This window comes from Myotis nattereri (genome assembly GCF_964212035.1).
Source record: "Myotis nattereri genome assembly, chromosome: 17".
NCBI classification, from domain to species: domain Eukaryota; kingdom Metazoa; phylum Chordata; class Mammalia; order Chiroptera; family Vespertilionidae; genus Myotis; species Myotis nattereri.
In genome coordinates, this window is record NC_138092.1 from 12,252,705 (window position 1) to 12,278,347 (window position 25,643).

A 25,643-nucleotide genomic window follows, 5' to 3' on the forward strand; every position below is an offset into this window, starting at 1 on the left:
CCATATTAAATTGAAGATCAGTTTTTCTATTTCTGCAAAAAAGTCTATGGAATTTTGATAGGGATTATGTTGAATCTGTAATTCACTTTGGCTAGTATTGATATCTTAACAACATGAAATCTCCCTATCTATGATCAAGAAATATCTTTCCAGCCCTAGCTGGTTTGGCTCAGTGGATAGAATGTCAGCCTGTGGACTGAAGGGTCCCGGGTTTTATTCTGGTCAAGGGTCTGGGTTGCGAGCTCAATACCCAGTAGGGGCGTGCAGGAGGCAGCCAGTCAATGATTCTCTCTCATCATTGGTGTTTCTATCTCTTTCTCCCTCTCCCTTCCTCTCTGAGATCAATAAAAATATATTTAAAAAAAAGAAAATAAATATATTTTCACCCTAGCCAGTTTGGCTCAGTGAATTGAGCATTGGCCCGTGGATTGAAGGGTCTTGGGTTCAATTGTGGTTAAGGGCATGTCCCTCGATTACAGGCTCAGTCCCCGGGCCTGTTCCAATCGATGTGTCTCTCTTACATCATGTTTCTCTCTGTCTCTCCCCCTCCCTTTCACTCTCTCTAAAAAAAGTCAATGGAAAATATCCTTGAGTGAGGATTAAGAGCAACAACAACAAAAGATGTTTTTTTTAAAAAAGAAATATCTTTCCACTTAATTAATTTCTACTGTTGAACTACTCTTCTATTCCTGAGATAAATCCCACTGATCGTGGCATATAATCCTTTTAATATGCTATTGGATTTGGTTTGCTTGGATTTTGTTGAGGATTTCTGCATCTACCAACTACCCGAACGACCCTCTAAGGCTACTGAAATCCTGGTGGTCTTTAGTTCTATTGGTTCTCTTCAGTCCTTGTGCAAATGACACTGTTGGCCATACTTCCTTGGATGTTTATTGCCGAATCCTTTCTCCCTGAAGTACTCATTCTTCTTGGTATGCCCTCCTGGCTTTTTTCCCCTCATTTGTAGGCACTCCTCCATCTCCATTGTAGATTTTTCCTGTGACCATCTTTTAAGACTTGATCTGAATGACTCAGTCCACATTCAAACTTCCGTGATTCTTTATGTGCCAGCAACTCCCAAGTCAATGTCTCTACATAAGGCCACGCCTCTGGTCCACATTCGGAGTCACCTCCTGAGCAAGTCTTCTGGAATGTCCTACAGGTAGTGCAGCACCTGACAGGACTCACAGGACTTTCATGTTCTGGCCTCTGTTTACCTTTACAGAGGCTGGCCAGGTGTTCAGGGACATTCCATCTTAAGGAAAGAGGTACGGCAGGCATTCAGTTCAATTCATTTGAATCCCAGTTCCGCTGGGACTTTCTGCGCTCTGTGCTTGAGCAAATGCCTTAGCTGCTTTCTTGTGTCTCTTATTTGTAAAGCGGGGATGATATTACTTGGTCTGAAAATTAATGATCATGTATGTGAAGGCCTTGGCCCATATAAAGTTCTAAATAAACTGCAGCTATTTAGTAATAGTATCGGTCAGACATGGGAGGATAGCATACCAGGGAATGGACAGTCACACTAAGCTGTCCATGGTTACTGCTGACACTGACCTGTGCTCCCATCCGTTTCTGTTCTGTCTGGGTGGGGACTTCAGCAGCAGATACCAGCTAAAGATGGGAGCCTTGCTTTCATAAGCCTGCTGTCACGGGGGAGAGGGAGACACCTCGGTTCTTGCCTTCTTGAGGGAAAGATTTCAATCAAGAGACAAAGTGCAGAAAAGCAAGCACGAGTATATTGACCTCAGCAAAAATATACGTAGGAGCGTGAAACAAGGAAGGGCATAGAAGCAGCAACAGGAGAGCCTACGCTGGGCCGCCTTCGCTCTCTGGGAAGTCAGAGGAAAGGGGAGCCTTGGAGACAGGTTCAGGGGGTGAGCCCCAGACCAGCTGCTGCTGCCCATTGCCCCCCTGGTTGCTAGTCTCATGGAGTCCCTTAGAGGTTAGGGGATATGTGCATACAAGCGGGAGGTGGTGGGGGGAGCGGAAGGGGAAGGGAATGGCAGGGGCATGCTCCCTGGGAGAGTGCACTGGCATCTTCATTTTCAGGGGTTTTATTTTATTTTTAAGTATTTGTATTCCTTTCAGAGAGGAAGGGAGAGGGAGAGAGAGAAACATCAAGGATAAGAGATAATCACTGATCAGCTGCCTCCTGCACACCCTACACTGGGGATCAAGCCGGCACCCAGGCACGTGCCCTGATGGGGAATCGGACCTTGACCTCCTGGTTCATGGGTTGACGCTCAACCACAGCCACACCTGCCTGGTGCAAACCATTTACTCTTAAGTGTCCTTGGTTTAGGGAAAATAGGATTTACTAGGTTGCTGTAAACTGCTGTTTAACTGTCTGTCTCAGTTCCCCTATTTTGGAATTTTTCTAGCTTCTTACTATTCTATAACATGACTGGGTCCAGTCTAGGGTTTAGCACTATTATACGATCTTTTTTTTTTTTTTTAATCATTGTAATGGAAAACTCTCTTTTTAAAAAACAAATTGTTGATTGATTTTAGAGGGGAAGAGAGAGAGAGGACATGAATTTGTTCCAGCTATTCATGCATTCATTGGTTGCTTCTTTTGTATGTGCCCTGACAGGATGGAACCCACCTCTAACCAACTGAGCTACCCGGCCAGGGCCCAAAACTTACCGTCTTTTAAAGACTCACTTTAAAATCAAGGTGCTTATTTGATGTGATGTCTTTGCTAGGTTCGCTTTAAAGTGACTTACCAATCCCTTGGGCTTTATTTTTCTGTCAAGTGATCTTTATCTCCTAGTTCTTTAACGTAAGGAAAGGTACCCTAGCCGTGGGTGCAATTATTGTATTCAACTTTTAGTAACTGCATTCGCTCGAAAATCATACCTGGAAGAAAAGCGCCTGTTTTGTAAGATCTACCGTTGCCTGTGGCCGCTGATGAAGGGAATGACTCTGAAATGCTGGTTTGCAAATCAGAAGCCCTTCCGTGTTTAAAGAGTTAAATACGGGCTTGGCTGCCATCCACAGCCGGAGAGCCCCGGGGGCTCGGCCGCGGGCGGGCGGACCGGCCTGGAGGTGCGGGGGCCGCGGGACTCCGCCCGAGAGAGGGCGGCGCCCGGCTTCCCCGCCCCGCCCGCCCGCGGCCCGGCGCCCGGCACCCCCGCGGCCGCGGTAGTTTCTCCTGATGATGCAAACACTCACTTCCCGCATCCACTTCCCACAGAGGCCGCCGAGCCCGCGGCCGCCGCGCGCGCCATGGGCAACATCCAGAGGAAGATGACGGGCCGGGGCGAGGCGGGCAAGCGGCCGGAGAAGGGCGCGCCGCGGCGGGGTCGCACGCCGGGGCCCGGCGCCGACCAGCGGGGCCGCCCGAGGGCCCCGGCCCCCGCCGGCCGCGCCAACGGGCACCCGGGCGGCGGCAAAGGCGCCCGGGACCCGGTGGCGGCCGACGCGTCCCCGGCACCCGGCGCCCCGCCGCCCGCCCCCGCCGCCCCGGCCGGCCCCGCGGGCCTGAAGAGCCAGGGCAACGAGCTGTTCCAAACCGGACAGTTCGCCGAGGCGGCGCTCAAGTACTCGGCGGCGATCGCGCAGCTGGAGCCCGCAGGTAGGTGAGCGGCGCCCGCCCGCGGGGTTCCCTGGCCCCCCGGTCCCCCGGGCTGAGCGTCACGGGCCCTGGAGGGGAGAGGCGCCGGCACCTCCCGAGTGGCGGGCGCTGGCCTGTCTGCATTCCTCCCAGGGGGCCGAGGGCGGTGCGTGGCTGGACCCCGGGGAGCGGGCTGCACCTGGGGATGCGCAGTGTGCGCCCCGGCGAGGGTCCCCGCGCGCGCGGTCCCAGCCCCCGGGCCACTGCGGGCGGCGCGCGGCTCCCCCGAGCTCTGCGCGATCAGCCGTCTCCAGCGCTGCAGGGCCGCCGGGGACCTCTGTCGCCCGCCGTGGTGTCCTTCCGGAGGAGTGGAGTTTGCTCCTGGATTTTAACCGTGTTTACGTCAATGTGATTTTAGGAAGTGGAAGCGCGGAAGATCTCAGTGTCTTATATTCAAATAGAGCAGCGTGTCACCTCAAGGAAGGAAACTGCAGTGGCTGCATTGAAGACTGTAACAGGTAAACGGCCGCTTTCCGGTTTGTCCCGCGTTGTTAAGTCGTTTCGAGGTGGTGGATGCGGTAAATTACCGCCCTTCTGAGTTTTCTGCATGACTCATTTCTTAAGAAGTTGTAAGGTATGTTAATTGACTGGTAACCATAAATTCTCTTTAGCCTATAGGTGCTATACTATAGGGAGACAGTCATAGAAGACTGTGCCCACTTTTCAAATCTCCACTGCTGCCACCTCCCGTGCTCTTTTCATGCCAGGCCTGGCCTGCGGGAGAAAACTTCCCCCTACCCTCCCTGCCTCCTGCAGTCCACCGTGGCATCAGAACTTTCCCGGAAACAGTCTTGCTCACACTGTGTCAAACAGATGTTCCCTAGCTCAGCACGCTCTCCCAGACAGTTCTAAACTGCTCTGTCACCGCATTGCTCCCCAGACAAGCCTTCTGCTCCCCTTCGGCCCACTGTCTTCAGTGGGCTCTGCACACCTTTGCTTCTGAAATTTCTGCTCAGCCACCCCCCACCCCCTCCTCCCCTCTGCCTCCCTGGGCACCTTCAGCCTCCCTGGTCATCTTCACGTCTGGACACTTGCACTGTCACTCTCTCCCCTGCAGGTGCTTGCGTCCTCCCCGGCTTTGGATTGCAAGCTCTGTGCGGTCAGGACCCATGTCTTATACAGCTTTGCATCCCCCAAGCACAGTAGTCACCATGGTGCCCTGCCAGTTACATGCTGAAATAGAGGAAACACACTTTCATGAATAAAAAGTATGGTTTTCTTTTACCATTAAGTAGTGAGCCTTCCTCAGGAGCCTTTTGGAAAGAAGCTGTTATTAGTGAATCTAGAAAATAAGAAGTCATATGTCCTGGTTTGACCTTAACATTCCTGGATTACTCCTTTCGTCTGGTATAATTATTCATATCACCCCCTTTTGCTCTCAGAAGCCCCCGTTTGGACAGTAACTTAAGTGGACACCCTGATTATAAGGTGAACGATTCATATTTTTTTTCACTGATAGTATCAATTTAATGTAATGGGTAAAAACTTGTATCTGTGTCTACACTTTTTTTATCCTCACCTGAGGATATGTATATTGATTTTAGAGAGAGAGGAAGGGAGAGAAAGAAACATTGTTGTGAGAGAAAAACATTGAACCTGTAACCTAGGTATGTGTCCTGATTGGGAATCGAACCCTAAACTTTTTGATGTAAAGACAATGCTCCTACCAGCTGGGCCAGCGGGCCAGGGCTATGCCTACAGTTTATAAAGAAGGCCTTTGCTGGTGTGGCTCAGTGGTTGACCATTGACCCAAGAGGTCCCAGGGCCGGTTCCCAGTTGGGCATATGCCCAGGTTGCGGGTTCCATCCCTGGTCATGGCGCGTATGGAAGGCAATTAATCAATGTTTGTCTCTTTTTCTCTCTCCCTTCCTCTCTCTAAGCATGTCCTCAGGTGAGGATTTTTTTTTTTTAAGGTCTTGGTGCTCGGATTTTTTGCCAATTTTACATTCAAATTTTAAATAAGTAATATATTCATTCTGGCCTGACTTTAGACCTCATCCACTATTGTGCTAGTTCACATTAGCTAATTGTTGTTACATTTTCAGGGATTTGTGAATTGGTCAAAGTCAAGTGGGTAGCTCGAGGTCTGCCATGGTGCCGTACTAATACCATGAAAATTGGCAAATGCCATAAACCTGGGCTTTTTTTCTCCAGGAGAGCCGGATGTTAAACATTTACCACTGCCCATAACTAACCAACAAGACCACGTGAATTTGCAGAACATCAGGCGCATTGCGATTTGCAGCCAAGAACCTGTGAGAGGGCTAAAATAATAATAATACTTTTCCTTCCACTGTCTAAGTTCTAGCTGGGCTCATAATCAAAGTAACAGAGGAATATTAATAGGAGAAAATCAAATTTTAATACATGTGCATGGGGAATTCACATACCCATGAAAATTCCAAAGAGACAGTGAAGTAAAATTTGGTATATATGTAATTTTTGACAAAGAAAGGAGGGGAGCACACATGGCAGGTAAAGATTTGCTAGACAACCCAGAAACAATGAGATGGCGGGGGGATCTAGTAAGCAGGCCCCTGCTTGAGGCCTTTCTGCCGACCATACTTCATTCAAATTAGGCCAAGATGTGTATGGGCAAGATTTCTTCCCTGGAGCAGGTTTTCCTATCTGAATCTCTTGGGCAGGAAAGGAGGGAAAGATCAAAGGTTCATTTCTAATTCGTTTGTTTCTTAATAGCCAGCTTTTATAAAAATATGGTTTTATTGATTTGAGAGAGAGAGAGAAAGAGAGAGAGAGAGAGAGAGAGAGAGAAATATCAATAATAAGAGAATCATCAATTCAGCTGCCTCCTACATGCCCCCCACTGGGGATCAAATTGAAACCTGGCCATGTGCCCTGACCAGGAATCAAACCGTGACCTCCTGGTTCATGGATAGACGCTCAACCACTGAGTGACACCGGCCAGGCTTTTCCCCCCGCCCCCCCTGAGGACATGCTTAGAGAGAGGAAGAAAGGGAGAGACACACACACATTGATCTGTTGCCTTCAGTACGTGTGCTGAACGATTGAACCTGCAACCCAGGTATGTGCCCTGACCAGGAATGAAACTGGCAACCTTTCACAGGACAATGTTCAGTCAACTGTGCCACTCCAGCTGAGCTCAAAAGGCACAGGTTTTTGGGTGTCAAAAACATTATTTCCCTTCAACCCTTTCCACTTAGGTGTCTGTTGCTAATACATTACCCTTTAGACTTGTCTTAGGTATTCCCTACAGTGAGTGAAATCTAGGACTCTATTTAAAAACCCAGTACCTGTACAGACCAGGCTACTGTCAAACAGTGGACTCACATTGTCCTTAAGTGAGATTGTTTAAGGTGGCAGGCATTTTCTTGTTAAAACTTGTGTTTCATTGTAGACCCAAGAGGAGGTGAAAGATGGGACTCCAGCCATGGTGTCCAGGGAGGCTAGAATGGAGGTTTGTCTGAAGGGACAGCCGGCCTGCTGGGGAAGGAGGTGGGTGGAGCTTAGGTAAGGTGTCCTTAAAACATTGTCTTCTGGGCCTAGGAATCCAGCTCTGTTGGTCAGTACTGACCTCCAGCATAAGGGGCATGGGTGGTTTCATTCCAGAGCATTGGTTCTCAAACTCTTTTTGTTGTTGTTGTTGTTTTATATATTGTATTGATGTTTTACAGAGAGGAAGGGAGAGGGACGGAGAGTTCAGAAACATCGATGAGAGAGAAACATCGATCAGCTGCCTCCTGCACACCTCCTACTGGGGATGTGCCCACAACCAAGGTATATGCCGGAATTGAACCTGGGACCTTTGAGGCCACAGGCCGACGCTCTATCCACTGAGCCAAACTGGTTAGGGCATGTTGTTGTTGTTGTTGTTTTAATATATTTTTATTTTAGAAAGGGCGGGAGAGGGAGAGAAAGATAGAAGCATCAACAATGAGAGAGAATCACTGACTGGCTGCCTCCTGCACACCTCCTACTGGGGATCAAGCCCGCAATCTGGGCATGTGCCTTGACGGGGAATTGAACTGTGACCTCCTGGCTTATCGGTCCATTCTCAAACACTGAGTCACACCAGACGGGCAATACAATCTTGATTGTATGTTCTATTTCAGAATATAATGAACTACTTTAAGTAGTGAAGTAGTAGCTTTACACAGTTACTTCAAACAAAACCAGTGAACATAACCTTGAAATACATCTCTAGTGATACTGAAAATACTTCATAGAGTAGTCCAAGATTAAAATTCACGGCTTAAAGAAGTCATTGTATGCCTGGCTGGTGCAGCTTGGTGGTTGAGCATCAACTTATGAACTGGAAGGTTAAGATTCAGTTCTGAGTCGGGGCACATGCCTGGGTTTCGGGCTTGATCCCCAATGGGGGGCGTGCAGTAGATAGCCGGTCAATGATTCTCTCTCATCATTGATGTTTCTAACTCTTTCCTTTTCCTTTCCTCTCTGAAATCAATAAAAATATATTAAAAAAGGAAGTCATTGTATGCCTCCTTGATGACCTCTGGTCTATTTTTGAGGCTCTTTAGAAGCAGGTGAATAATAAAAAACTGTATTAAGTTTTGGAGAGCTAATTTTCAAACAGCAATGCCAGTTTTTGTGGTTCTGTACTAAGGTGCCTTATTAAATACATAGGTGCAAATAAAAAGTTCCCTTTTAATCCTTCAACAATAATCTGTTGAAAGCCTACTCTGTGCCTGGTGCCGTGATGGGCTCTATTAGGGTGTGTGTGTGGGGAGGGTGTGTTAGGAGTGAGGGTATAATGGGGTGAGGGCAGGGGAGGACGTAGAAAGAGGTGCAGAGGTGGGTGAGACGTACTGCCTTCTGCCAGGGAGCTCAGTTTCAGTGGGGGAAGAGCAAATGAATGCCAACGGGCTTTGGTCCTGGTTTAAAAGAAAGGAAGTAACCACAGATTTGATTGCTCTGCTACTCAGGGTTTGCATTTCTGGCATGTTGCCAGGTCCTGAAGATGAAATGCCAGGTAGGTGTGTATTTGAGTCCAGTGCTGCAGGGTACATTCAGTTAGTCTAAGTTAAAGAGTAACTTTCAGAACAAATGACATGTAATATTTTTGTCTTCTTTAGGGCTCTGGAACTTCATCCATTCTCCGTTAAACCTCTTCTTCGACGAGCAATGGCCTATGAAACTTTAGAGAAGTATCAGAAAGCTTATGTGGATTACAAAACGGTGTTGCAAATAGACTGCGGAATCCAGATAGCCAGTGACAGTATTAACAGGTAACGTGATCTGAGGGTTAGATGTTTTCTAATGGAATGAGATTCTTTTTCTTTCCCTCCGTCAAGAATGGTGTCAGAGCATACGAGTGTTCTCAGTGACTGACTACACGAGTGATTGCTGCCTTTCCCTCCATCCAAACCAAATGGTTCTCTTTCCAACTTAATTTCTAAGTGTCCCATAATACATTGAGTTGTCCTCGAATACCTTGAAACTATTTTTTTTTGCAATTTTAAAAATTAATTTTAGAGAGAGGAAGAGAGAGAGCGAGAGAAAGAGAAACGACTGATGTGAGAGAGAAACATTGATAGGTTGCCTCCCACATGCACCTCGACCAACCTGGGGATTGAACCTGAAACCTGGGTATGTGCCCCGACTGGGAATTGAACCCACCACATTTTGGTGTATGGGATGATGCTCCAACCAACTGATCCACACCAGCCAGGGCCTCTAATACCTTTATATTTGTTTCCTTTATATTTCTCCATTTATTACTATTCAGTGAATATTCTTTTTTTTAGTTTTTTTTATTGTTAACAGAACTGTATTACAGATGTCCCCCCATTTCCCCCACTCCTTTCCCCACCCTCCACTCAGCCCCTGCCACACCCCAGGCCGCACCCCTATTGTCTGTGCCCCTGGGCTATGCATATAAATTCTTGGTTAATCTCTTCTTGTCCCCGCCCCCCACCTTCCCTCTGAGAGCTGTCAGTCTGTTCCATGCATCCATGCCTCTGAATCTATTTTGTTTGTCAGTGTATTTTGTTCATTAGATTCCACATATAAATGAGGTAATTGATGTTATCTGGCTTATAAATGAGATGATGTGATGTTGTCTGGCTTATTTTGCTTAGCATAATAATCTCTAGGTCCATCCATGTTGTCTAAAGGGTAAAAACTCTTTTTATAGCTGCATAGTATTTCATTGTGTAAATGTACCATAGCTTTTTTTTGTTTTGTTAACCCTCACCCGAGGAGATTTTTTCCATTGATTTTCAGAGAGTGGAAGGGAGGGAGGAAGAAGGGGAAGAGAGAGAAACATTGCTGTGAAAGAGACACATTGATTGGTTGCCTCCTGCACTTGCCCCCGACCAGGGCAGGATTCGAACCTGCAACCCAGGTACCTGGAATTGAACCTGTAAGCCCTTGGTTTGTGGGCCAATACTCTAACCATTGAGCACACTGGCCTGGCCTGTACCACAGCTTTTTTATCCACTCATATACTGAGGGGCACTTGGGCTTTTTCCAGATCTTTGCTATTGTAAGTAACGCTTCTATGAACATAGGAGTGCATGTATTCTTTCTGATGGGTGTTTCTGATTTCTTGGGGTATATTCCTATAAGTGGAATTGCTAGATCAAAAGGCAGGTCTATTTTTAATTTTTTGAGGGAACTCCATCCTGTTTTCCACAGTGGCTGTACCAGCCTGCATTCCCACCAGCAGTGCAGAAGAGTTCCCTTTTCTCCACATCCTTACCAGCACTTGTTTGTTGATTTCTTAATGGTAGCCATTCTGGCAGGTGTGAGGTGATATTAATTTGCATTTTTTTCTGATGACTGAGCATTTTTTCATTTATCTCTTGGCCATCTGAATGTCCTCTTTGGAGAAGTGTCTACTCAGGTCCTTTGCCAAGTTTTTTTTATTGGATTGTTTATCTTCCTTTTGTTGAGTTCTCTATATATTTTGGAAATTAAACCTTTATTAGATGTATCATTGGCAAATACATTCTCCCATACAATGGGCTCCCTTTTCATTTTGATGATGGTTTCTTTTGCTGTGCAAAAGCTTTTCAGTTTGATGTAGTCCCATTTGTTTATTTTTTTCTTTGTTTCTCCTGCCCTAGGAGACGGGTGAAAATTCTGCTACGTGAGATGTCAGATTTTACTGCCTGTGTTTTCTTCTAGGATTCTTCCGACTTCGTGACTTACATTTAAGCCTCTTATCCATCTTGAGTTTATTCTTGTGTATGTGTAACTCGGTGGTCTCGTTTCTTTCTTTTGGCATGTGCTTGTCCAGTTTTCCCAACACCACTTATTGAAGAGACTGTCTGTACTCCATTGTCTGCTCTCGCCTCCATTGTCAAATATTAATTGACCGTAATGGCTCTGGTTGATTTCTGTGCTCTTTGTTCTGTTCCATGGATCTGTTATTGCCAGACTGCTTTGATTACAATAGGGATTGTGTTGAATCTATAGATTGCTTTGGGTAGTGTGGAATTATGTCTAATACATGAACTCAGTATATGCTTCCACTTGTTTGTATCTTTCTTTATTTGTTCAATGTCCTATATTTTTCTGAATACAGGTCTTTTACCTCCTTGGTTAGGTTTATTCCTAGACATCTTACTTTTTTTTGTTGCAATGGTAAATGGGATTTTTTTTAGTGTCTCTTTCTGAGAGTTCATTATTGGTGCATAAAAATGCCACCAAGCCCTAGCCAGTTGGACTCAGTGGATAGAGCCTTTGCCTACGGACTGAAGGGCCCATAGGTCAATTCCGGTCAAGGGCAGGTACTTGCAGGCTGGATCCCTGGCCCTAGTCAGGGTGCGTGTGGGAGGCAGCAGTCGATGTGTCTCTCTCACACTGATGTATGAGGAGGCCTTGAGCAAAATTGTAGAAAATGAGAATGGCACGTTGGATTAATTCATGTTTTAAATCATGCCTTACCTCCCCACATGGTCCCACTGGACTTTGGAGGAAACTGTTGGAAAGATCTGTATTCCTGGAGCTTGCACTCTGGTCACATGGACCCTGACAGCTCCCTGTCTGATTAGAGGAAAGGGATGGATATTGGTTACTGGATCTAGACTGGACGTAGATTAGCCCTTGGGCATTCACAGCCTCCTCCTTCCTCTCGAGCTTGTACCATCAGGAGAGTCTCCTGGGAGCTCTCCAAGCCGTTTGCCCTGCTGCAGAGCCACCTCACTGCATGTCAGCTGCTGCCTCCTCCTACGCTCCTGACACCCTTTTTCTTTTTTTTTTTCTTTTTTTTCCTGGTTAACTCCATCTCATCCTTTAGGAGCGGATTGCTCCCTGGAGGAAATGGCTTTCCCTGATCTACTCATCTCTCTCCCCACACCATATATGCACTTCAGGCTTCCTGCCTCAGTGCCCCCAGAACACCGTGCCTCTTATCACCCAGCTGCCATATTGTGTGCAAATGCTCTGTCCCTCTCTTCTTGTAAAATATGCTTTCTCTCATCCTTCTAGGAGTTCCTTGAGGTCAGGACCTGTGTTTTATCCATCTCTGTAGTTTCGGGAACTTGCACAGCAGACATCCTCAGGGAAAAGGTTGAGTGAATGCCTTCTCCAGCAGAGAGGGCATAGCTCACTCTGGTGCTGGGTGGGGCTCTCCCTGGGAGTCCCCAGAATTGTCAGGGGCAGTGGGAACTTCTCCCAGAGTCAGTGGTTCCTGTGGAACAAAGCAGGAAGACACCTGGAGTATCTGATAGAGAGGAAGGGCCTGCCGAAGAGCTGTTTTAGGAGTCGCACTTCATGGTGATAGGCTGAACGCTCTGAAGGGAGAGAGATGTCTGAGAGACCGAGTACTCACATTTCTGAGCCTTCTGCATTATGTTTTCTAAAACAGTTGAAGTGTAAGTCACATAACATAAAATCAACTATTTTAAAGTATGTCATTTAGTGACTTTTCTAGTATATTCACAGTGTTGTGCTATCTCTATCTAGTTTAAAGCATTTCATCACTCCAAAAGGAAACTCCTCATTCTTATTCTCATTCCTCATTCTCCCTCCTCACATCCCCTGACAAACACTAATTTCCTTCCTGGCTCCGTGGATAATTCATGTAAATGGAACCATAGGATATGAACCCTTCGTGTTTGGCTTCTTTCACTTAGGGAATGTTTTTAAGGTTCATCCATGGTGTAGCATATATCCGTGCTTCCTTTTTATGGCTGAGTAATATTCCATTGCATAGATGTATTACAGTTGTCTATCCATTCATCCATCAATGGACATTAGGGTTGTTTCCACCTTTTCGCTATTGTGAAAAGTGCTGCTATGAATATTGAAGTACAAGTTTCTGTTTGCATACCTGTTTTTAGTTCCTTTTGTTGTATACCTAAGAGTCAAATTGCTGGGTGATGTGGTAATTCTGTTGAATTTTTTGAGGATTGCATTATACTTTTTATATGTGTGCAAGAAGGTTCTTTTATACAAACTAACTTTTAAGACTCATTTTTTTAATTGAGTGGTTCTTGCTGGTATATTTTATATAAAATGAGGAGGCTTTGTCTGGTATTGCCATATATGCTTTTCTATAAAATAGCCAGTTTAAAATTTTCACCATTCTTTTTCATGAACCCCATATGGATGCTTGTGTTTCCATCTAAGCGACAGCAGTTTTTTATTTACTGAAACATTTGTGTGTATTTTGTTTCTGTCTCCCATTAATCACATCCTCTCTTCCTCTCCAGGAATCTTATATGTAAAATTCCCTGCATATACTTATTTACTCCCTGGCAACACATCATCTCTTTTTCGCTGCTTCTTCCTTCCTCCCTGCGGGTAATACAAGTTTTGCTTGAAAATTCTTATTTTCTAAAGCTTCTTTTTCTTTTGCAGTTGTGGGTGGTTACTGTTATACGTTATTTTTCAAATTTATTTTTTACACCAAAATATATGATATTTGGTTTTATCATAACCAAAGAGCAAATATTGAAGTTTCAGTTTAAAAAACTGGGAAATTATGTGTACACTATTTGTCTCTATAAATATAAAAATTTTTCACACAAAAAGTACTACCGAGTTAACTAACTTGAATGCATTCTACTAATTACCAGCCAACCTTCAGTCTTGAGGAGCACCCTTTTAAAACCAGATTCATTCCAAAGACATAATTCTGTTTTGTTTTTAAATAAAAGTGTGATATTTTATATGTTAAAAATGATGAAAGTGATAATCGGGGATGTTAATCTGAATTTTATGATGGCTATTAGGAAATGTCATTAATACAAGGACCCTCATAGACTCCAGTATCCTATTCTTTATTATTTATGCATATGAAAACACAAAAAAAGTGAGTTATTTTAGGGATGAAAGCAATATAAGGTAAGAGCATTTTAACTGCAGGTAAATATTTTAAGAAAAAGCAATATTCCACATGACGGTTTTAGCCCAGGCTTTATTTATTTATTTATTTATTATTGATTGGTTTGAGAGAGAGAGAGGAAGGGAGAGGGATAGACAGATAGAAACATCGGTGAGAGAGAGAGACATGGATCAGCTGCTGCCTCCTGCACATCCCCTACTGACTTCACAGCCCGGGCATGTGCCCTGAATGGGAACTGGACCAGGCTCCCCTTTGTTCATAGGTTGACGCCCGCACCAGCCCTGTGTATGTGCCCTAACGAGGGATCGAACCCATAATCTTGGAATGACTCTGAGTATCCCACCGGGGTAGCCCAGTCTGTACCTCTATCTTTACAGTCTGGGCTTAGAAGTTCCCTAGTGCTTCTGAGCATTCTCAGGAATAATACATTATCCATTAGGTAGTCATATTACTTGTTATGTGGGACATTTCTTTTAGGCCTCCTCAATTTTGTTTTTATATTTCACCTTTTTAAAAATTAAAATGTTATTGCATGTATATTTTTAAACAAATTACAGATGTCTTAATTTTTATCTTTTGATACAAAAAGAATCTAAAGTTACATAATTTGGAGGCCCTAGCCTGGTTTGGCTTAGTGTATATAGAGCATCGGCCTGAGGACTAAAGGGTCCCGGGTTCGATTCTGGTCAAGGGTACATACCTGGGTTGCAGGCTCCTCCCTGGCCCAGGCCCTGGTCCGGGCTCATGCAGGAGGCAACCAATTGATTTGTTTCTCTCACATCGATATTTCTCTCTGTCTTTCCCTCTCTCTTCCACTTTCTCTAAAAATCAATGGAAAATATCCTCGCGTGAGGATTAAAAAAAAAAAAGTAAAATAAAATTACATAGTTTTTGGCAACTTTAAAAAGTCCTTTTGGAGAGTTTATGTGGACAGGGAAGTACACAAATGCATAGCATTTGTAAATCTTACCTGTTTGTTTTGTTTTTGTTAATCCTCACCCTAGGATATTTTTTCCATTGCTTTTCAGAAAGAGTGGAGGGGAGGGAGAGAGGAGAGAGAGAGAAACACCGATTTGAGAGAGGCACATTGACTGGTTGCCTCCTGCACGTGCTCTAACCTGGGGTGGGGCGTGAACCCACAACACACGTATGTGCTCCTGACCAGGAATCGAACCCATGACTCTTTGGTGCATGGGCCGCTACTCTAACCATTGAGCACCACCGGCCAGGGTGTACATCTTAACTCTTTGATATGACCTTTGGTAATATAAAAAGCAAATTGCAAGCCGAAGCCGGTTTGGCTCAGTGGATAGAGCGTCGGCCTGCGGACTGAAGGGTCCCAGGTTCGATTCCGGTCAGGGGCATGTGCCTGGGTTGCGGGCACATCCCCAGTGGGAGATGTGCAGGAGGCGGCTGATCGATGTTTCTCTCCCATCGATGTTTCTAACTCTCTATCTCTCTCTCCCTTCCTCTCTGTAAAAAATCAATAAAATATATTTAAAAAAAAAAAAGAAAAGCAAATTGCATGATCAATAGCGAAAGCCCATGTTCTTTTTAGAATAACAAGAATTTTAATGGATCTGGATGGACCACGCTGGCGGGAGAAGCTGTCACCCATACCTTCTGTGCCCACTTCTGCGCAGTTGCGAGCGTGGCGGCCTACGGCAGAGACGCCCCCAGGCCAAGTGGGAGATTCCTGCAGCCATCACCAGCCGGGCAGCACAGGTAGGGGAAGTCTGTACTCATTTCTTTCGAGGGTTGAGCCCTGTACCTTTCACAGAAAAGCAGTAGAATAAGAGCATAAGTGTAGGCGTCAGACCTGGGATTAAGGCCCTGTTTACCCTCTTTCTAACTACAGAGTCTTTTTTTTTTTTTAATATATTTTATTGATTTTTTTTACAGAGAGGAGGGGAGAGAGATAGAGAGTTAGAAACATCGATGAGAGAGAAACATCGATCAGCCGCCTCCTGCACATCTCCTACTGGGGATATGCCCGCAACCCAGGTACATGCCCTTGACCGGAATCGAACCTGGGACCTTTCAGTCCGCAGGCCGACGCTCTATCCACTGAGCCAAACCGGTTTTGGCCTAACTACAGAGTCTTAAGAACTTGCTTCACACCTCCAGTGTCCTAATGGATATGATAGGGATTAACATGAGCAGCTACCTCATGGAGTTGCTCCTAGGAATAAATGGAGCGATGCATGTAAAATACTTAGCACATGCCGACTGTACGATTACAGTAGCCTCAATCAAGATAGCATTATATTAACAGTAAGAAGGAAAAGAGTCAAGTCGCGTGTAGCTCTCTGTGACACCATTAAGACTGATGCGTTTGAAATAAAAAGCAGCCTACTACGTAAGTAGACAGCAGATACTCTGCCTTGTGTCATAGTTGTGAACGTGGCTGCATTGCCGTAGGACCTACCTCATTGCTTTGTGCCGTGGTTAATAAATGGGACTGCCCTCTTGCTTTCTGCTTTAAAGCTAGTTGAGGCCTCATTTCTCCTGCCTGCTGAGGAACTCCTGTGTGTTCCCTGGATGAGCTTCCTCTTGCAGAAACCCTGAAGCTCCAGAGCCGTGGTGTCCCAGGGGCTAGTGTTAGACCGTCATCTCTCATTGCCTTGAAAGAAGATGCAGGGACCGTCTGCCAAGGCTTTTAGATGACTTAGCAGTCCCCGGGAAATCACAGCCATCTCTGCTTTTCTAGAGTCCGTTATTAATGGGGCCTGGCTCAAAGCATTTGCTCAATGAAGGGTGGCTATAATTTACAAAGTACATACACTAACCATACTGTAGGTATGTCATAGCTAATCATAAGGACACGTATAGTCAGCTCTTTCTGTCCCTGGTGTACTGATTGCTAGTGAGAATGGATACCAGGGGCTTACACACCTTGTTGGAAGAAAAGCTGGAGGAAAGGTTTTTAATTTTTAGCAAATTGAGGGGGGGAAACACTGTGTTATTTTGTTTTAGAGCTTATAGATACCAGCATTCATGGAGAGTGTCATTTGACCCCTTTGAAACTTGAAACATTAGAAATATTCTGTTATTTGAAATAAGAAAATGAAAAATTAAGATTTTATGCCATTTGTACAGAGGGACAAATAAGATTATCATTTACATTCAAGTTTATGCTATAAATTCAATATACCTATCAAGATTTTTAGATCACAGAATTTAAAGGTATATTTTAGATTTTAGGTTAAGGATTTTTATTTATTTACCAGTATATAGAGTTATTCATAGGGTAAAGTTACTACATAGATTTAAAACTTAAAATTCTAACAGTTTATGTGTGTTAGAAAACTTCGCTTGTAAGTAACAGAAAATTATAAGTAATGGTTTTGGCTCAAGTAACTAAAAGGGCCCAGATAGGCTCTAAAATCATGCACAGCTCATCAGGGTTCAGGCTCTGGCCGGAAACAATGGAACCACAGCAGTTTTAGGCTTCATATCTGTACATATCAATGTCCAAAGGGAGAGAAACACCATTGCTTTTGGTGGCATTAATTTAAGAATGAGGAAATATGTTGCCCCAGAGTCATAGCTTTTTTATCCTGTTGTTCTGTTGGCTCGAATTCTGTTGCTACTTTTTTTTTTTTTTAATGTTTTTATTGATCTTTAGAGAGAGGGGAAGTGAGAGGGAGAGATAGAAACATCCATGGGGATAGAAACATCATCAATAGGCTGCCTCTTGCATGCCCCCTACTGGGGATAGACCCCACAACCTGGGCATGTGCCCTGACCAGGAATTGAACCAGGAACCTCTTGGTTCAACCGCTGAGCCACACCATCCGGGCACTGTTGCTACTTATTCTAATGGGTCATGTGCTCATTCCCGAGCTGGTCTCTATGATGAAGAAATGCTATGCGCTGGTTGGCTTAGGCCTAAATTCCTGATCACTAGGGTCAGCTTCTCCTGAACACATGGGCTAAACAGAAGGTGGTAGCTGCGAGGGACCCTCAGGGAGGGCGGGGGGTGGGAGGGGGTGGGGGTTGGATCCTGCGCAGGCAGTCCGCCGTGATCACTACAAGACAATAGCTAATGATAATAGTTAGGACACTGGTCACAGATAACAAAACCCAACTCTTAATATCTTAAAGCAAAAAAATAAATAAATAAATAAAAGAAAGAAACAAACCCCACAAAACAGGTTGTTTTGGGCTCTTACAGTGGAGAAGGCCACAGCGGGGTAGCTGTGGGAAGGCTGGATTTAGGCCTTCAGCTCTCTGTCTTGGCCTTTCTCTTGCTCTGTTGGCCCCGTTCGCAGATAGACTCTTCCTTTGTCTCATAGGATGGCAGCATCGCCCCTCCTTTCACCCTCATTCCCCGGGAAAGAGCAAGAATTACCTTATCAGATGCTGCCACAAAATTCATAGTGCAGCTCGTTGACTCTCATAGGCCCAGCCCTGACCAGTTAGATTGTTTTGGCCAAGGGAATATAATGTGTTGATCAAAAAAACCCCAAAGTTTACCCCAAAAGGTAGGGCTAGGGTAGGGGTTGCTTTAAGCCACAGGAGTGAAGACTGGAGGAGGTGTGACTTTCCCAAGAACTTTAGGGTACTGGACAAATGTCTCCTTCATGCTTCCGTGGGTTGGTTTGTTTGTCCATTTTTCACGAAATAGTGATTTAACGAAACACTAGATTTTTATTTTTATTTTTATTTTGGAAAGCACATTGGTTAAAGCTGGGCTCAGTGAAAGAAGAAAGGGCTGAAGATAGTGGAAGCCACAGGAGAGCCTAGGCGGGGCTGCTTAGCTCACGGGGAAGCCAGAGAAAAGGGCGACACTGGGCATTCCTGTCTCTCGCAGGGAAAAGGGATGCCAATGTGGATGAAGATGATTGAAGTACTGGTGTTTTACTTGTATGTTTTCTAATTTGAAGAAAGTGTCATAATTGTATAATCACTTCCACTTACAGTCAGTTTATCTTTCTAATTTGTATACAGTTTTATTCCATTTAGACTCTAGCTCCGCACAGTTTGGGGGCAAGTTGATTTGCAATAGGAGATTTCCTTACAGCTGCACTTGAGATTTTGTAGCGGTGCTTTCTATAAACATTTCCTCTGTTTTTATCTTTTGGGTTCCATAGATGAAAAAACGTTTAAAACCCTTAAAGAAGAAGGAAACCAATACGTAAAGGACAGAAACTATAAAGACGCACTTAGTAAATACAGTGAATGCTTACAGATTAACAATAAGGAGTGTGCCATTTATACAAACAGGCAAGTTCTTTTTAACTTTATATATTTCTTATGTTAATATTTTCATTGTGAAAGTTTTTTCCATGGTTCTGATAATTTATGTAGCAAATTGTCTAAGAGGTGTGTGTGTGGGGGGGGGGGGCGGGGGCATAGGCGTTCTGGAGAGATTGCAGACATGCGGTGTGGTGGGCTGGGAGTTGGGTGTGGCCTGTGTTCCGCACAGGCTGGCGTTCCGGCCTGGATGGGTGCGCTGACCCTTCCGGGCGGTGGCCTCGCTGCAGCTACAGGCCTGAGTGCTGTCCTCCTTGGTGGGAGTGTCATAAGTGCCCTTCTTCTCTTGAAGTGTTAAAGCAGCGATTCTCAACCTGTGGGTCGCGACCCCTTTGGGCGTCGAACGACCCTTTCACAGGGGTCGCCTAAGACCATCGGAAAACACATATATAATTACATATTGTTTTTGTGATTAATCCCTGTGCTTTAATTATGTTCAATTTGGAACAATGAAAATACATCCTGCATATCAGATAGTTACATTACGATTCATAACATTAGCAAAATTATAGTTATGAAGTAGCAACGAAAATAATTTTATGGTTGGGGGTCACCACTACATAAGGAACTGTGTTAAAGGGTCGCGGCATTAGGAAGGTTGAGAACCACTGTGTTACAGGAAGGGGTCAGCCTCTGTAGTGTGCGGTAGGAATGGGCAGATTGTTCTAGAATGCTGCTCAGGTGCCATCTTCACCACATTGTGGTATAAGATAGTTACCTAGACGATGGTGATTTGGGGAATTTTAGGGAGTAAGTGGAATCGGGAATGACAAAGAAAAATAAGGTATAGTTCCTAAAGAAGAGGGACTCAGCGTGAGCTTTCTAGCTATTTCAGATTAATTCTTTTAACTGAACTTCTCACGGCTTTGTTTTTGTATCTTTTCCTCTATTGGTAAGCTTTTTGCCAGAAATTTGTCACTGACCGCACCAGGTATTTTCCTCCCCTTCTGCTCAGCCTCTGTGTGAGTGGCTGCTCAGTGTCCCGGACAGCCCGCTCTCCCTTTGGCGGCAGCGCGACGGCTCAGTTGCCTGCCTCTCCTCTTCTCCCTCGGGCATTCTTGGAGTTCTAAAGCTGTAGACCCCTTTTTCATCCTCTATGCTCTCTGGCCATTTCATTCTCTCCGCAGTTCATTCAACCACCTTCCAGTTATGGTCTCTTCTCTGTCCCTGAGCTTCGGACCTGAGCGCTCCCTCCCCTTCTGCGCTCCTGATGGGTTATCCCCCCTGACTAATGCCTCCCTTTTTGACCCACCGTTTCTGCCTTTTGTCTGCAACACCCTTCACGTGTGCCTGCAGTCTTGTTCCCTCCTTTCTCGTCCTCCAAGTGGCAGCCAGAGGGATCTTTCTAAACATGGTGAACACATCAGCCCCTATTTAAAAACCCATTAAGTTCGGGATAAAGCTCAGCTTCCCTGGCACAATTTGCAAGGCCCTTTGTGATCTGGCCTGCCCGCCCTCCCAATCTCATCCCTACGCTACGGCCATCTGGCACGTGTCTTACCCCGTTAGGAACATGGGATATGATCCAGATACTGCCCTATGCGGAGTGGCTCAGTTAGTTGAGTATCATCCCATGCACCAAAGGGTCACCGGTTCAAATCCTGGTCAGGGCACATATCCAGGTGTCGGGATCTATCCCTGGTCTGTTTGCATATGGGAGGTAATCAATCGATGTTTCTCTTTCACATCCATGTTTCTCTCTCTACCTCTCCCTCTACTCTCTAAAAAAAACAAAAAAATTAATAAAAATGCACATGCTGGCCCTTGACCTCCACTCTCCTCTCCCTACATCTTAATTCTCACCCCAGTGCCTTTGCTTGAGTAATTGTCACTTCAGACTCCGGGCTTCAGTTTAAATGTCTCTTCTCCTGGGAAGTCTTTTCTGGCTGCTCTTGCCCTCTCCTTAGCCCCCCCGCTCCCCCCCCCCAGATCTTATGAGACTCTCAGCTGTGTCCTCCCAGAGCACCCTTTACAGATTTTATTGTGTTTGCTTTTATTTTTAAAAATATGTTTTTATTGATGAGAGAGAGAGAGAGAGAGAGAGAGAGAGAGAGAGAGAGAGAGAGGAAGGGAGAGGGAAAGAGAGAAACATCAGTGAGAGAGAATTACTGATGGGCTGCCTCCTGCACACCCCCTACCAGGGTTGGAGCCTGCAACCCAGGCATGTGCCCTGGCCAGGAATCAAACTGGTAACCTCCTAGTACGTGGGATACTCAACCAATGGAGCCACACCAGCCGGGCATGTTTGCTTGTTTTATTTATTTATTTATTTATAAATATATTTTATTGATTTTTTTACAGAGAGGAAGGGAGAGAGATAATTAGAAACATCGCTGAAAGAGAAACATTGATCAGCTGCCTCCTGCACACTCCCACTGGGGATGTGCCCGCAACCAAGGTACATGCCCTTGACCGGAATCGAACCTGGGACCCTTCAGTCCGCAGGCTGACACTCTATCCACTGAGCTAAACCAGTTAGAGCTGTTTGCTTGTTTTAATTGTCTCTTCCTTGAGGGCTGGGGCTGTATTTTGTTTGCAGTTATATTCACAGTGTCATAATTACATGTGTTGCCAGAAAATGCCATGATTGTACGTCAGTGTTAGGTGTGAATTGAGAAACAGCTGTGGTCTATAGATACATACTTAATGAGCTATTTTCTGATTTTCCTTAGCAGTCAAATTTATAGGTATAGTGTCTTTCCCTTTCATAATACTGAGTTCCCTTGTTACACCAGAGCTCTCTGTTACCTGAAGCTGTGCCAGTTTGAAGAGGCAAAGCAGGACTGTGATCAGGCGCTTCGGATAGACGCCGGGAACGTGAAAGCGTGCTACAGGCGAGCTCTTGCCCATAAAGGACTCAAGGTGAGGACCTCTTCATTTCAACACATACAGTTCAGCTCCGAACAAATCAGGTGGTTTTCATGAACGCCAGTCTTGGGACCTAGGAACGGGAGTGAGATTATCCTGGGATTTAATCCTAGTTCTATACTAACCAGCCTGAAAGCTTGGACGAGGCCTCAGCTTTCTCCTGATTATAACGTGGAGCTAGATCATTTCTAAGGCTCCTTCCAGCTCAAAAATGATGATTTATTTCCTGATTTTCTAAAGAGTGTTGTTAGTTATGAAAAGTCTACTTAAAGGACAGGAATTTTTTTTTTTTTTTTTTTTTTTTTTTTTTTTTACTACTGACTCCAGGCCACCAGCAGTGCCATTGGATTTCTCCAGCAAAGTACTGGGGTTGTCTGGGGCGGGAGGAAGGCGTCAGAAGGGAAGATGGTAGAGACATATCAGAAATTGGGAAGCTCATGTTGATTTGGGTCTTAACTGACTGGTGATCAGTATGGGACTATCGAGTGGCATTCTTTAAGAGAATCACACTTTCAAAGAAAGTATTGTATAATTATGCTTTGGGTTTATTTTTGGTTTGGTCTTTAAATATTTTTGTTGTTGTTGATTTGAGAAAGAGAGAGAGAAACACTGACTGTGCTTTTCCACTCATTTATGCTCTCATGGGTTGCTTCCTGCATGTGTTCCGATGCGGGATTGAACCTGCAACCTTGGTGTACTGGGATGATGCTCTAACCAGCTGAGTTACTGGCCAGGGCTGCTTTTGTTTATGCTGGTTCTTCTGCATGGAAAACTTGAATGAATGATCATGTTTGTCTAAAATAACATCACAAGGGAAAATCAGACCATACAAAACAAAATTAAATGGCTTTCTGCTGATCATCTTTTTTATTTTATTTATTATTATTATTATTTTTATTTTTAATCCTCACCTGAGGATATTTTCCCATTGATTTTTAGAGAGAGGGGAAGAGAGAGGGAAAGATGGAGAGAAATACTGATGTGAGAGAAACATATCGATTAGTTACCTCCTGCATGAGCCTTGACCAGGGCCTGGACTGGAGAGGAGCCTGCAACTGAGATAGTGCCCCTGACCGAATCGAACCCGGGACCTTTCAGTCTGCAGGATGACACTCTATCCACTGAGCTAAACCAGGTAGGGCTGAAATGGCATTTTTAATAGTCATTTTGATTAAGGTCTAATCCAGTGAAATTCACACATTGTAAATGTGCAGATCTTGGATTTCTTTCTCAGCAATTTTTTTTAAAATTGACATAGTTTCATGTGCACAACATAATGGTATGTATATATAGCAAAATGATCATCATATTATCCATCACCACACAGTTACAAATTTTTTTTCTTGTGATAAGAACTTTTAAGATCTATTCTCTTAGCACTGTCAGATATATACTACAGTGTTATTAACTACAGTCACCATACTGTGCATTACACCCTCATGAATTATTTATTTATAATTGGAAGTTTGTACCTTTGGACCACCTTCACCCATAGTGCTTATTCTCCACCCCTCACCTCACCTCTGGCAACCACCAGTCTGTTCTGTGTATGAGTTCGGGTTTTTTTTTGGTTTGTTTGTTTATTTAGATTCCACATACTAGTGAGGTCATATGGTAATTGTCTTTCTCTGTATGACTTATTTCACTTGGCAAATGCCCTCAAGGTCCATGCTGTTGCAAATGTCAGGACTGCCCTCTTTTTTTATGGCTGAATAATATTCCAGTGTGTATATATATATACACACACCACATTTTCTTCATCCATTCTTCCATCGATGGGCACCTAGGTTGTTTCCAGTTGTTGGCTGTCGTAAATAACGCTGCCCTGAACTTGGCGGTGGGATATCTTTTTGAATTTGTGATTTTGTTTCCTTTGGCTATATACCCACAAGTAGTATTTTTAATTTTCAAGGAAACTTCGTACTGCACCAGTTCACTTTCCATCAACAGTGCCCAAGGGCTCCGTTTTCTCCACATCCTTGTCAACACTTGTCATTTTTGTCTTTTTTCTAATGGCCATTCTAGCAAGCATGAGGTGATATCATTGTGGTTTTGGTTTGCATTTCCCTGATGATTAGTGATGTTGAGCATCTTTTTTCTTTTCTTTTCTTTTCTTTTTTTTTTTTGTTAATCCTCACTTGAGGATATTTTTCCATTGATTTTTAGAGAGAGTGGAAAGGAAGGGGAGAGACAGAGAGAGAAACATTGATGTGTGTGAGAGAGAGAGAGAGACATTGATTGCTTGTCTCCTGCAAATCCCCCAACCAGGACTGGGGATCAAGGTACATGCCCTTGACCAGAATTGAACCCAGGACCCTTCATTCTGAGGGCCGATGGTCTATCCACTGAGCCAAAAGGGCTAGAGCGAGCATCTTTTCATGTACCTCTTGATCATCTGTATGTCTTTGGGAAAGTTGTCTCTGCAAGTTCCTCTGCCCATTTTTTAATCGGATTGTTTGTTATTTTGCTATTGAGTTGTATGAGTTTTTTATACTAGTACATTTTGGATATTAATCCCTTATCAGATATATGTTTTGCAAATATTTTCTTCCACTCAGTAGGTTGTCTTTTTTATTAATGGTTTTCTTTGCTGTGCAGAAGCTTTTGAGTTTAATGTAGTTCCACTTGTTTATTTTTGCTTTTCTTGCCTTTGGCTCTAGTGTCAGATCCAAAAAGTCATCACCAAGACCAAAGTCAAGAAGCTTACTGCCTATGTTATATTCTGGTGTTATGGTCCCAAGTCTTACATTCAAGTCTTTAATCCATTTTGAATTGACTTTCAGGTATGGTGTAAGAAAGTGGTCCAGTTTCGTTTTTTTGCATGTGGTGTCTAGTTTTCCCAGCACCATTTATTGAAGAGACTTTCCTTTCACCAAAGATAATTCTTGGCTTCTTTGTTACAAGTTAATTGGCCATAAGTGTAATAGGTTTATTTCTATTTCTAGGCTCTGTTCGTTTTCATTAATCTATATCTGTGTATTTATGCTAGTACTGTACTGATTTGATTGCTGTAGCTCTGTAATATAGTGTGAAATCAGGAAGTGTGATGCCTCCAGCTTTGTTCTGCTTTTTCAAGATGGCTTTGGCTATTTGAGATGTTCTGTGGGTCCATACAAATTTTAGAATATCTTTCTATCAGTATCTTAGAGTTTTCGGAATACAGGGCTTTCATCTCCTTCATTAAATTTGTTCCTAGGTATTTTATTCTTTTTGATGCAATTGTAAATGGGACTGTTTTCTTTATTTGGCTATTGACCTGAATAATGTCTGTTCCCATATAGCCACTGCCTCAATTAAGGTAGAGAACATTTTCATCTCTCCAGAAAGTTCCTTTTGCCCATTGTCTTTCATCTCCCCCCTCTCACCCCACCCCATTTATCTAATTGTTGCCCCTATAGATTAGTTGGGCACAGGTCCAGGTTGTGAGCTCAATCCCCAGTGGGGTGTGTGCAGGAGGCAGCCGATCAATGATTCTCTCTCATCATTGATGTTTCTATCTCTCTCTCCTCTCCCTTCCTCTCTGAAATCAATCACTCAGTGTTTTAAAGAATACAGTAGTAGCCACATAAAGAGGTGGTGCAGAGGGTGGGATCTAGGAGG

The 25,643-nt window shown here is 44.3% G+C and overlaps 1 protein-coding gene across 1 annotated transcript in view; it reads left to right on the forward strand.

Moving 5' to 3' along the window:
- SPAG1 (sperm associated antigen 1) overlaps positions 1-25,643 on the forward strand; it is a 52,870-nt gene that overhangs the window by 20,378 nt on the left and 6,849 nt on the right. The window contains exons 11-16 of the mRNA XM_081111119.1: positions 3,203-3,583; positions 3,981-4,080; positions 8,695-8,847; positions 15,475-15,641; positions 19,013-19,145; positions 21,911-22,037. Of these exons, the coding sequence (XP_080967245.1) occupies positions 3,203-3,583; positions 3,981-4,080; positions 8,695-8,847; positions 15,475-15,641; positions 19,013-19,145; positions 21,911-22,037 (1,061 nt within the window). The remainder of the gene's footprint in view (positions 1-3,202; positions 3,584-3,980; positions 4,081-8,694; positions 8,848-15,474; positions 15,642-19,012; positions 19,146-21,910; positions 22,038-25,643) is intronic.